At 32.4% G+C, this 11,478-nt stretch overlaps 1 protein-coding gene across 1 annotated transcript; it reads right to left on the bottom strand.

Moving 5' to 3' along the window:
- Positions 1-219: 219 nt before the first annotated feature.
- Positions 220-5,452, bottom strand: LOC149173720 (3-dehydrosphinganine reductase TSC10A-like). The gene is made up of 4 exons (XM_089427985.1): positions 5,144-5,452; positions 2,444-2,707; positions 2,190-2,337; positions 220-761 (listed from the first exon to the last, which is right to left on the bottom strand). Exons 1-4 carry the CDS (start codon positions 5,429-5,431, stop codon positions 445-447), a joined length of 1,017 nt encoding a protein of 338 aa, XP_089284111.1. The 5' UTR covers positions 5,432-5,452; the 3' UTR covers positions 220-444.
- Positions 5,453-11,478: the final 6,026 nt, after the last annotated feature.

Raw genomic sequence — 11,478 nt, 5'->3', positions numbered from 1 at the left:
AAAACAACTCCTATTAATATTAATATTAGTACTAAAATTTGAACAATTTTAATTTATTACCTATATCCCCCACAATATGTGAACACTACTTTATTAAGAACATATCAAAAAATTAAACGCACAATGCATAAGAGATGTGAAATATGAACTTTATTATCAAATATAGATCTTTCTGTGCTGCTCACATCTTGTTATGTCATGTCATGGAAGGCTACCGAATTAATCTAACTACTTTATTAATTAAGAATATGCTATATCTAATATTACTAAAATAAGTTTGATCATTATAATGTTGAACTCAATCTCTTTATTTTCACCCAAAATACAAGGATAGCAACTATTATAGAATATATCCATTTTACATTTTCCTTGTATTATTCTTGGAATACTTGAGAATTTCTTTGCGGAATACAAGGATAGCAACTATTATAGAATATATCCATTTTACATTTTCCTTGTATTATTCTTGGAATACTTGAGAATTGCTTTGCGGAAGTCATGGTTAGCCAAAAAAGTCAAGGCTCTGTATGGAAAATACATAATCAACTCCAACAAACATCTCCCTACATTCTCAGCAGGCAAGAACCCCCTTGCTAGAGTAGAAAGGAAGAGCCCTGGATAAATATTTGTTGTAATAAGAAATGTCCCTTGCTTAGCACCTTCCAAGACTATTTTGGCCACTTCTTTTGGATTCTCAGCTTTCTTTCGATCATATAAATTGACTATTCTTAGTATTTCAGTCGTATCTTCATCTGTTTGAGCTGCAAAGATCATCATGGACACATTTAGAGAATATATATATATATATATATATTGAAAATAAAGATTAAAATTTTTAAAAACATGAAAATTTAGTACAATTAATTATATGGTCTAATCTCGTAGTGTGACAAGGATTGTTTTAATATGGAAATCAACTCAAAGGGATCCGTGCCTCATGTGAGTGGGTGTTTATAAAAAGTGTTTAAATTGCATCATAAACAAACAACAAATTATTGGTTTTTTCCGGTATCAAAATGTATATAGTAATCATATGATTGGTTTAAATCTATTAAAAAAGAAATTACTTTGATTAGTCCATATCTTGAAAAGAAAAAGAAAAAATATTCTATACTCTAATTTATAAGAAATATCCATATCTTTTATACAAGGTATAAAAACTAGGAAAAAGTATAGATATCTTAATAATATAAATTCATTTAGCTATATTATAATAATATAGATTTATTTTATATATATATATGAGTTTAAAGGATAGAGATATTGTAATGTTCTGTTTTTATTTTAACTAAGTCAAAATTAAATTAAATTAAAATTAAAAAATTCTATTGGGTGCTAAATAGACAATCATGGAGTGTATTATTAAGGTACAGTGATGGAGTGATGGGGTTCACTGTTAAGGTAATCTCTGATGTGAAGGTCACTAGTTTGAAACTCAATGGACAAAATTTCAGCTATGCTATGTTAAGCTGGTGTGGCAAGCTAGGTGTGATCCTATGTGATTTTGATCGCTTAGATGTTGGGTCACAGTTTCTCAAGCCAAATATTAAGTGTGCAGTCATCTCAAGACTCACACAACTTGGCAAAAGAAAACAAATTAATACAATAAAAAACATAAATTAATAATTATAGCAACCTAGATCCATCTTAATTTCAGACCTACCAAAATCTGAGAGATATCAAATCTCTTGATATGCAAAACTCTAACTCTTTTACAACCTAGATCCATCTTAATTTCAAATCTACCAAAATCTAAGAGATATCAAATCTTTTGACATGCAAAACTCTAACTCTTTTAGAGTGAAAAGATATTTGGTTCTTTCTTGTGTTTTATAGGTCTTAAGTTAAGATGGATCTAGGCTAGTTTAAATCCAATCACAATACATATTAATATAAACGGCGATTATTTTTTTAAATCCAATCCTAATAGATATGAAAATGGTTAAATATTTCAATGGTAATGGCAAATGACATAAAAGTATTACTACAGAACTTAATTGGATTGTCCATTTCAAGAATATTTTGGAATAATAAAGAATTGTCAAATTTTTCGAAAATTACACTGTCTAATATGATTGATTCGTCACATAGTAAAAATTATTTTCAAAATTAACCATAAAGATAAAGATAACTGAAATATCAAATTCAAATTCAAACACAATTGTTAGCAAAAGTTCAGAATTCAGTACCTTCCTCGAGAAATGGAGTGTCTACAAACCCGGGGCAAGCGAGGCTGATACTAATGTCATATGGTAACAATTCGAGCCTCAAAGCCTCGGCAAAGCCTTTAACTGCAAATTTAGTTGCTGTGTAGACACTATGCCCATAAAACACAAACTGCCATGCACAGCCATTGTTAAATCATAATATCCAAATCCAGGAACCTGCAACAAAGCAGAGAATGAGAGTAGTGTTATAGTTCTATGTGTCGAAATTTTCTCACCAGAGATGCTTGGGAGCCGATGAAAACAATGGATCCTGGGTGTTCCTTGCTGCGTTCCTTCATCAAGGGCAGAGCTGCATGGACTGGGTAAACCGATCCATTGAGATTAGTTCGGACTACCAGGTCCATATCTTCAACGGTTTGATTCTCCAAGTGTCCTCCTCGAGTTAATCCAGCATTACAAATAAGGACATCGATAGGTTTCCACTGAAAAGCCTCTTGGATTGCTTGGGTTATTGCCTGAAAATCACTTACATCTGCAACCTGCATCAAGGGCATTTTCTATCATGTCTCAGGTACAGAGTTCAACCTTTTTTGGTTGAAGTTGAATTTATGTATTTGTCCAATTTCTATTATTTCTGCAATGTTCTGTTGAAGAACTAGTGGTAGAATCTAGTGGGCAAAGTAAAGCAATTACATAACATAATTAAATACGCTGCAAGATATACATTAATAAGTTACATGAATTGATGTTTATTGCAGATTCTTGTGTATGGAGTGAAGTTAATAGTTAACTCTACTCCATACTTACGTTGCAAGAAACACTTGAAGGTTTTAGAGTTTACAGATATCACCTCTCATAAATGGAAACGTCGACCAAAACGTTAGCCGAAACATTTAAAGGTTTTAGGGTTTTCCAAATATGTACGTTTAGAAATATATCTCTCAAAGAATGGAAACTTCGACCAAAACATCAGCTGAAACTTCATATATGTATATATAAAATATATGTAAATAAAAGTGAATAACATATTATCTTTCCAAGAAAAAATGGAATAAGATTTATATATGATAATTTAAAAAGAAAAACAAGTCTATATTAATTTTCATAAATGATTACATGATAGTCAAGTTTTTGTTAAGTTTCCGAGTTTTGAGTAAGTGTAAGACCTAGAAAATCAAGTTCTTAGAAATTTCCTGCAACATAATCTATACCAATTAATTGATATAGAGATATTTTTCTGTTCTTTAATATATCACAACATTTACTTACTTTATTTTAAAATTGTATATACAAAATTGTATTAGTGTGTTGATATATTGTTGCTTATAAAATATATATATATATATATATATATAATAAAAAAAAAACAAATAAACAAATAAACGATCAATATTATTATATCACATAAAAAATTATGGAAAAAATATAATAATTAAAAATATATATATATATATTAAATTTTAAAGTTGTGTTTTTTGTTGCCTTATAAAAAGTAGATGAAAATATTTTTTTTAGCAAAGTCACTAACATATCTCTAGCTTAAATTTGAAAATATTTTATTTAAAATATATATTATAAAGAACAAAAAGATATGTATATATATATATATATATATGTATACATTGGCTAAATTAAAAAACTGTTTTAAAAGTCTATGGGCATAGCATATATATATGTATACATTAGCTAAATTAAAAAATTGTTTTAAAAGTCTATGGGCATAGCAGAAATGGTGATTGGGTGTTACTACACTCCACGATGGGTTATTGGTTCAAACTCTGTGGGAAAAAATCCAACCATGTTAAGGGTTAGTGTGGCTCAAGACCTAGAGACATCTAACAAGAGTGAAAGTGTATATCTATCCCTTACACAGTGCTAAAGGGTAATTAGAAATGGTGTGGTGCAGATGGTTGTCCCCACTACTAGTTTGATAAGTGAGTTATGATAACTTTTCACTTTGTTTAAAAAAAGTGAATATAATCAAAACAATTTATATATACACAAACTAGCTCAATTAAAAAACAGGCTCACTCCCAAGTTTGAGGAGAGTTTCAGTAAGATTGTAATGTTTTGTACTTTCAATTATATTTTCAATATAAAAATAAATTGTTTTTGAAAATTCTATTTTTAATGATTTTAAATAGACAAGTCTAACTAATAGATAAAATAGTTTTTAGGTAGAATGAGGAAATCCAATCTCAAGAAAGATTGTGATTTTTTCTTCTTTAAAATGTTCTTTTAAATACATAAATAGATTCAACAATCTAGAAACCCTAAGACATTCAAACTTAAACAACTTAAACTTGTGATTCTTAAAAATATTTACTTGATTTTAAACAAAATTGACTAAAAAAAATACTTTAAAAAATCATTTAATATATTAATTAAAATACACAATTTTAAACTATATATTTTCTCAATTTTTATAAAATTTTCAACAAAATTAATTAAAAAATAATATATAATTAATGAAAGATGTCGAACTTCTGTAACTGGAAAAATAAGCAGTTCACTAATACTAAAATCAATGAATTATAATTAAATATTGAAGAAGAAAAACAAAATTAAATATATTATTATAATATATAGATAGCTATATTATTATTAGCTACAAAACTTTATTATATATATTATAAAAAAATGTTAATACATCAAATGTACAAATCTCAGATCTTCTTCCTTTATCAAAATGAGTTCAAACAGAACCTAGATTCATAAAGAAAGAAAAATTTGACAACACCCAGATGCAGATTCATAAAGAAAGAAAAACTTGACAACACCTAGATGCAGATGGATATAATATAATATAAACGTGTGAGTGAAAATTATGTTTAGGTCATTTTAAACCTAAAATTTGAAAATATTTTGAGATTTAATAGAAGAACAAATTTTGTACATCTAATCTCAAAATATACCATTGAAATAAATTGTTAAGAACAACATAACAGTGTTCAGGGGAACAGAAGATGGCATACCTTTGATAATACTCTAGCTGGATCACAGGACAGATCTTTGACAATGCTTTCAACAGCAACCTGAAGATGAGCAGAGCTTCTGGATATCAAAGTGACAAAACCTCCCTGCAGAATCACTTCCTTGGCCATTGCAAGCCCAATACCACTGGATCCTCCCGTTATCACCACATGTTTCTTTTCCAAACTCTTCCTACCCAGACCTGAGGCACGCCCAGAAGGCCAGAAGAGTACAGACATTCCCACAGCCACCACCCCTAACGTTACAGCAGACACAGCCGAGAACTCCATTGCCAACTGGTATAAAAATATATTTAATGAGTATACTGCATATGAGTATATATAACAACCCGATCAGAATTTTTCAAGTGACATTCATTCATTAAATGTCCTTGACGGGTACGCAAGTTCTTCGGTGGACATGTTGCATGTCCATGCCATGCGCGTGAACTGGAAAGTCTCTCTGCCATTGACAAGACGTGTGAGACCCAACTACATCTCTCCAGCTGCTGCTTCCACATGGATATTAATTGTGAAAATGTGATTTACCAGTAATTGTAAACACATAGCTACTGATTCTGTAACGTCGTTGGGTCATTGTGATATTTTATTTTGCATTTAATGTGATCGCTGCAAGTCCTATTCTCTCGGTTCAGTAGTCCATTTTTAACCATTTCCATTTCATGTGGTCTATTTGTCGGTGGGTTCAGTGGTCTGTAATTTATTTTTTGGATTTAAGAATATGGTTTAATAGTTAGGTGAAGAAGTTTGTTTATAAATTTTGTGTTCCAATTTTAAGTAAAGCAATATATATCTAAATTTTTATAAGTCTTATGTTCTAATCCTTGGGCTAATAAGATATACCTAATTATGTTCAATAATGTATATCTAATAATTACTTGTCTTGTGTACCCCACTTGCAGGTGGTTGGATGTACTCCTGGTGTTATAGAGACAGCTACAAGGATTGATCCTGGACCTCCCATAAATTAGGACTGACAGTTACTAATTCACCCTATAATTAAAAAAAAAAAATTACTCATCTGTGTTCCAATCTGTTCCAATATTTAGTAAAATGATATATACCTAAACTCTTCTGCATCTTGTTTTCCAATCCTAAACAAAATAATGTACACCTAAAAACTGGTCAGGCATGATTTGTACCTTTGAAAAAAAAAATCCATTTGTGACAATTTTCTGTAATCCATTTTTGACAATCTCCATTTGATGCGGTCAATCTATGGTTTCTGTGGCCTGTAATTCCTTTTTGACAATTTCCATTTGATGCGGTCCATTTATGCGTTCTGCTGCCTGTAGCTAATTTGATCGGTTCAATAATACATTATGTACAATTTCCATCAGCGTCGCAATCTATTTAGGGTTTTTGTTTTGTGCTGCTGATGGCCTTTGACTTTTATCATATGTGATGTTTGGTGGTTAATATCCTATTGATGTAAAAATATAATATTAATACAAATAAAAATACATTAATAAAAATATAATATTAATTAAATATTTTTATTAAGTTTATTTAAGATAATTGAGAGAATTATTATTATGGAAAAAATATAAATTTTACTGGCATGTATAAATTATAAGATATTAAATTTTACTAAATATTTATATAGTTTTGATGGAGATAAAAAAATTGAGTGAGTTTGAAATGCATTGTTAAATGTATAAATAGATTTAGAACCTCACAACAACTCAAATTATTTACACAAAAATATAATTATAAGATATTTATAATAATATTGAAGTAGATCGAAGAGGACTACAGTAAACATTCCATCCAATTAAATTTTCATTACAAACACAGTTGCAGATAACTCGGATAGGTGCATATGTTCCCACTTACTCTCCTTTTGTTAAGTTTTGTTTATTTCCACTATGAGTACTTCACCACACCTTTCTAAAACCCCCTCTAGCAAAGGGAGACCAAGTAAGATTACTCTAGAGAGTCTTTATGAGTACATTGAATCTTTAGAAAGACGAAGAGAAGAAAGAGAAAAATATTTTAAACTAGAATTAACTACAATGTTTGACAATAACCACAAATCATTAGAAAATAATACGCTCACTCGAGACTGAACTCCAAGGAATGAAAGGTAGAATTCAAGAAATCGAAGATAGCAAACAAGCAATGGTTAGAGAAAATGACACTTTAAAAAGCCAGATTAAAAATCTACAAAAACAACTACATAGTAACTCAGCCCTAAATAAACACAGAGAATAAATTAGATATTAAACCCATAAAAGAAGAAACTAATAAACTAATTGTTCTAGACCATGAGCGCCACAAAAGAGCCTTACACCTTATAATTGTTGGTGTAGAAGAACAAAACAATGAAGACACATTAGAACTAGTTAAAGAACAATTAAAGACAAAATCTCAAATTCAAGCAATTTATCTCGCTGAAGTAATAAGGGTAGGAAAGATACTTGAGCATAAACATAGACTAATCTGTGTCAAGTTCAGTTGTAATGACCATAAATTAGATATACTTAGGAAATCCCCATGCCTAAAAGGAATGAGAATCTTTATAAATGAAGATCCCATTCCAGAAGACCAAGTTGAACTTAGGAGAATAGTACAAAAGGTCAAGGAGGCAAGAAAAGAAGAGAAATGGGAAATCATTAGGAATTGGAAAGTTATTGTTAGAGACAGAGTCCCAAACACGAGTGATAAATATGGAATAGCATCACTCCGGATCCTCTTCTGGAATTGTCGTGGTTTTCCATGGTGTAAAGGTACTATGTTAAGTTGGATCCCGAGTGATATTGATCTTATTCTTTCAGTTGAAACTTGGGAGCATGACGAATATAGGGTCACTCATCTTGAAGGGTTCACTCTTTAGTCTGCTTGGAATAAGAAATCCTCGAGGAGAGGTTTTAGTGGTATAGCCTGTTATATTAGGGAATTTGCTTCCTCTCACATCCGACTTCATAAAATTGGCCCCTTCAATCAGTACATTTGGATCGAGATCTCTCATTTTACAACCAATAGGATATTTCTTGCAATATTCTATTTTGCCCCTATCAACTCTACATCCTATAAGAAAAACAACCTGGATAAGAATTGTCCTTTCAATACCTTAGAAAAAGACATCTACAACTTAAGGAATGGAGGCAATATCCTTTTTCTTTGGGACTTTAATGCTCGAACTACTACTAACCAAGCTATTAGGTTAAGTAACAACTCTAACAACCCTTTGTGGCTTGATGAGGATGGTAACTTAGCTAATAGATTCAAGAGAAAATATGAAGACATAATCGAGAACTTATTTGGCACTGAGCTCCTCAAACTTTGTAGTTCTCGGGACCTAATCATTTGTAATGGTATTAATAAATGGCCTCTCTCTGGTCAGATGACCTGTCTCCATGGGCTGGGTAGCAGCGTCATGGATTATGCAATTTCTGACATCCATGTCCTCAACCATATTACAAACTTTGAGCTTCTTAACGGGTACAAGCTTGACTCTGACCACAGACCTTTGTCTTTATCCCTCAATCTTGCTATGCATACCACCCACATGCAGGAGAACAGTGAAAGAAAAAGTCACATTCACTTTGATAGAAGTAATGTTGACCTTTTCTTAAAGGATTTGGAAAAGGATTTAGGCTCCCTAACTTATAATAACAACATTGATCAAATCTATTACCATTTTACTACTACCCTTTCCACCACCATTAGCAAATTCTCTACTAAGACTTCGTATAAGAAAAATAATAGAACTTCCAATCCTTGGTATGACAAAGACTGTAAAATTGCCAGGAAAGAAATTAGAGACGCCCCTAATGAAATCATTAAGCTCCAGAATATAAGTATATACAAAGCTCTCATTAAGAGGAAGAAGATGTCATATATTAATAAGAGACAAGAGCATCTTCTCCACCTTTATAAAGTTGCGCCCAGAAATTTTTGGTGGAATGTGCTTGTTTGTAAAACTAAAGATAATCATTCTATCTCCCTAGAAAATTTGGATAACTATCTTAAGAAGTTGTATGACTCTCCGGACACCATGGGCACCATCTTAAACACTCTTATTAAGGATGATATTTTTTCTTTGGAAGATGTTGAGTCTGGGATTAATAAGCTCGCTAATGGGAAAGCCAAAGATATTGAAGGTTACCTAGCTGAGATCTTTAAAATGGGAAAGTCTATCTACATTCCTCATCTCCACAAGCTTCTCAATCTGGTTGTAAAGCATGGCTTCCCTAAGCTTTGGATGCAAAGCCCTATTGTGCCTATCTTCAAAAATGGGGACAAAAGCGTTCCCTCTAACTACATGACCATTATGATTAGCCACATCCTAGCCAAGCTTTATGGGCACATTCTGGAAAAAAAATTAGCCTTTGGCTTGAGAACCAAAATAAAAGAGCTAAAGGGCAAGTTGATTTTAGGAGACATCACTCGACCATCAAGCACCTTCTCACCCTTAGGGTCATCACAGAGGAATGTCGCAATAGTAAAATCGATCTCTTCTGTTGTTTTGTGGACTTTAGAAAAGATTTCAACACTGTCCCCCGAGATAAGTTTTGGGAGAGGCTTGAAGAGATCAAGGTTCCTCCTAAATTGAGGATTGTTATGATCTGCCTCTATGAGACTGTCATTTCCAAGCTTAATACCAATGAAGTATGGTCTAAAGATATTAAATGTAATATCGGGGTTAAGCAAGGTTGTCCCCTTTCCCCTACCCTTTTTGGTATTTACATCGATAAACTAGAGGAGTTTCTAGAAACTACGGGTTGCAAAGGCGCCAAGCTCACTGGTATTATCATTACTCTTCTCCTTTATGTTGATAATATCATTCTTCTTGCAAGGAGCCATGATTACCTAGACGAGCATCTTAAGACTCTTCATGTCTACTGCTCCAACATGGTTATGATTGTTAATAGCAACAAGACTAAATTCATTATCATTAAGTCCAAAAATATCACCCATGGTAGTTTCCTCTATGATAACCATTGCCTTGAGCAGGTGTCTTCTTATAAATATTTGGGTATTGAATTTCCTCATCGGCTCAACTAGAATTACAACATCAAGAAAAGAATTATTGGAGGTTGGGAAGCTTATTATGAACTGGAAAACAATTGTATGACAGTCGATCTGTACATTTGGAGTAAAAAAAGGTTCCTCTTTGAGACTCTTATCACCCATGTTATCTTATATGAATGTGAATTTTGGGGGTGTAGTATATCTAGGGAGTCATGGAGAAAGATTGAGATGATCCAAAAGTAATTCATAACCTATAACCTCAAGATCAAGGGAAATAATCCCTATCCTATCCTCTTGATCGAAGATGGCATGTACCCCATTGAAAGTGTGAATGTGTTTAGATATCTAATGTATAAGAAGAAGCTTCACAATATGGAATCCAAGAGGCTCCCAAAAATTGCTTCTAACTTTAGTCAAAACCCCCACCTACGCATCAAGCACGGGTAGCATCTGGATGCTCATTCTTGGCTCAGCCTTTGGGGGATTAAGGAGGATATCATCATGGGAAGTAAGGACAATATCAAAGATACTATTACCTCAAGTTTTAAAGACAATATGTGGGATGCTAAGGAGCTAGAGGGTAAAAGGAAACTAAGGTACTATAAGGAGGTGATCAACCCCACCCTTGATAACCAGAATTATCTCTCTATGTTGACTAGCACTAAGAAGAAAATGAGCCTCGCTAGGATTAGAACTAACTCTCATGAGCTTCAGAGTGAGACCAGACGATGGTCTACTCCCAAGACTCCCTGAGATGATAGAATTTGTCAGATTTGTGATACTAAGAAGGTGGAAGATGAAAAGCACTTCCTTTTAGACTGTCCGGCTCTTGCCCATATCTGCTCTCAATTCCCTATCATCAGCCACACCTCCAAGCTTCTTGACTTATTAAGCTAGCCCAACTATAGCGATCTTGGAACGCTTCTTTTCTTGCTCCTTGATCACAGAAACAAGGTTTTGAAGAATGACAATTAGACTCTATTTTCTTGAGGTCTGATGGACCACATTGGTCTTAGTGGACGTTAATCATCATCATCATCATCATAAATATATTGGCATTTATTAAAATTGTATTTTTTCAAATTCATATTTTTATCAATTATTGGTTTTGTGTTTTACAGAGTTAAATGACATAATCTTCTTAAAATCTATGAGTTGTGGACTAGTTGGTTTGAGGATGGAAGCCACTTTTGTGGGAATTAAACTATCCCAAGGATGTCCAAACTTGGATGAACTTTGCACTATCCTAGTGATAGCATCCCACTAGTGGGTAGATCGTTCTTCTATCTAATAGATTGGTTTGTTGAGCCTGGGGTCAACCTAGTTGCCAAAAAAAAATC

This window comes from Pinus tabuliformis, chromosome 4_2 (genome assembly GCF_031772625.1).
Source record: "Pinus tabuliformis cultivar Carrire ecotype Pingquan chromosome 4_2, CPIR1, whole genome shotgun sequence".
NCBI classification, from domain to species: domain Eukaryota; kingdom Viridiplantae; phylum Streptophyta; class Pinopsida; order Pinales; family Pinaceae; genus Pinus; species Pinus tabuliformis.
This window is presented reverse-complemented; position numbering and strand designations above follow the sequence as displayed.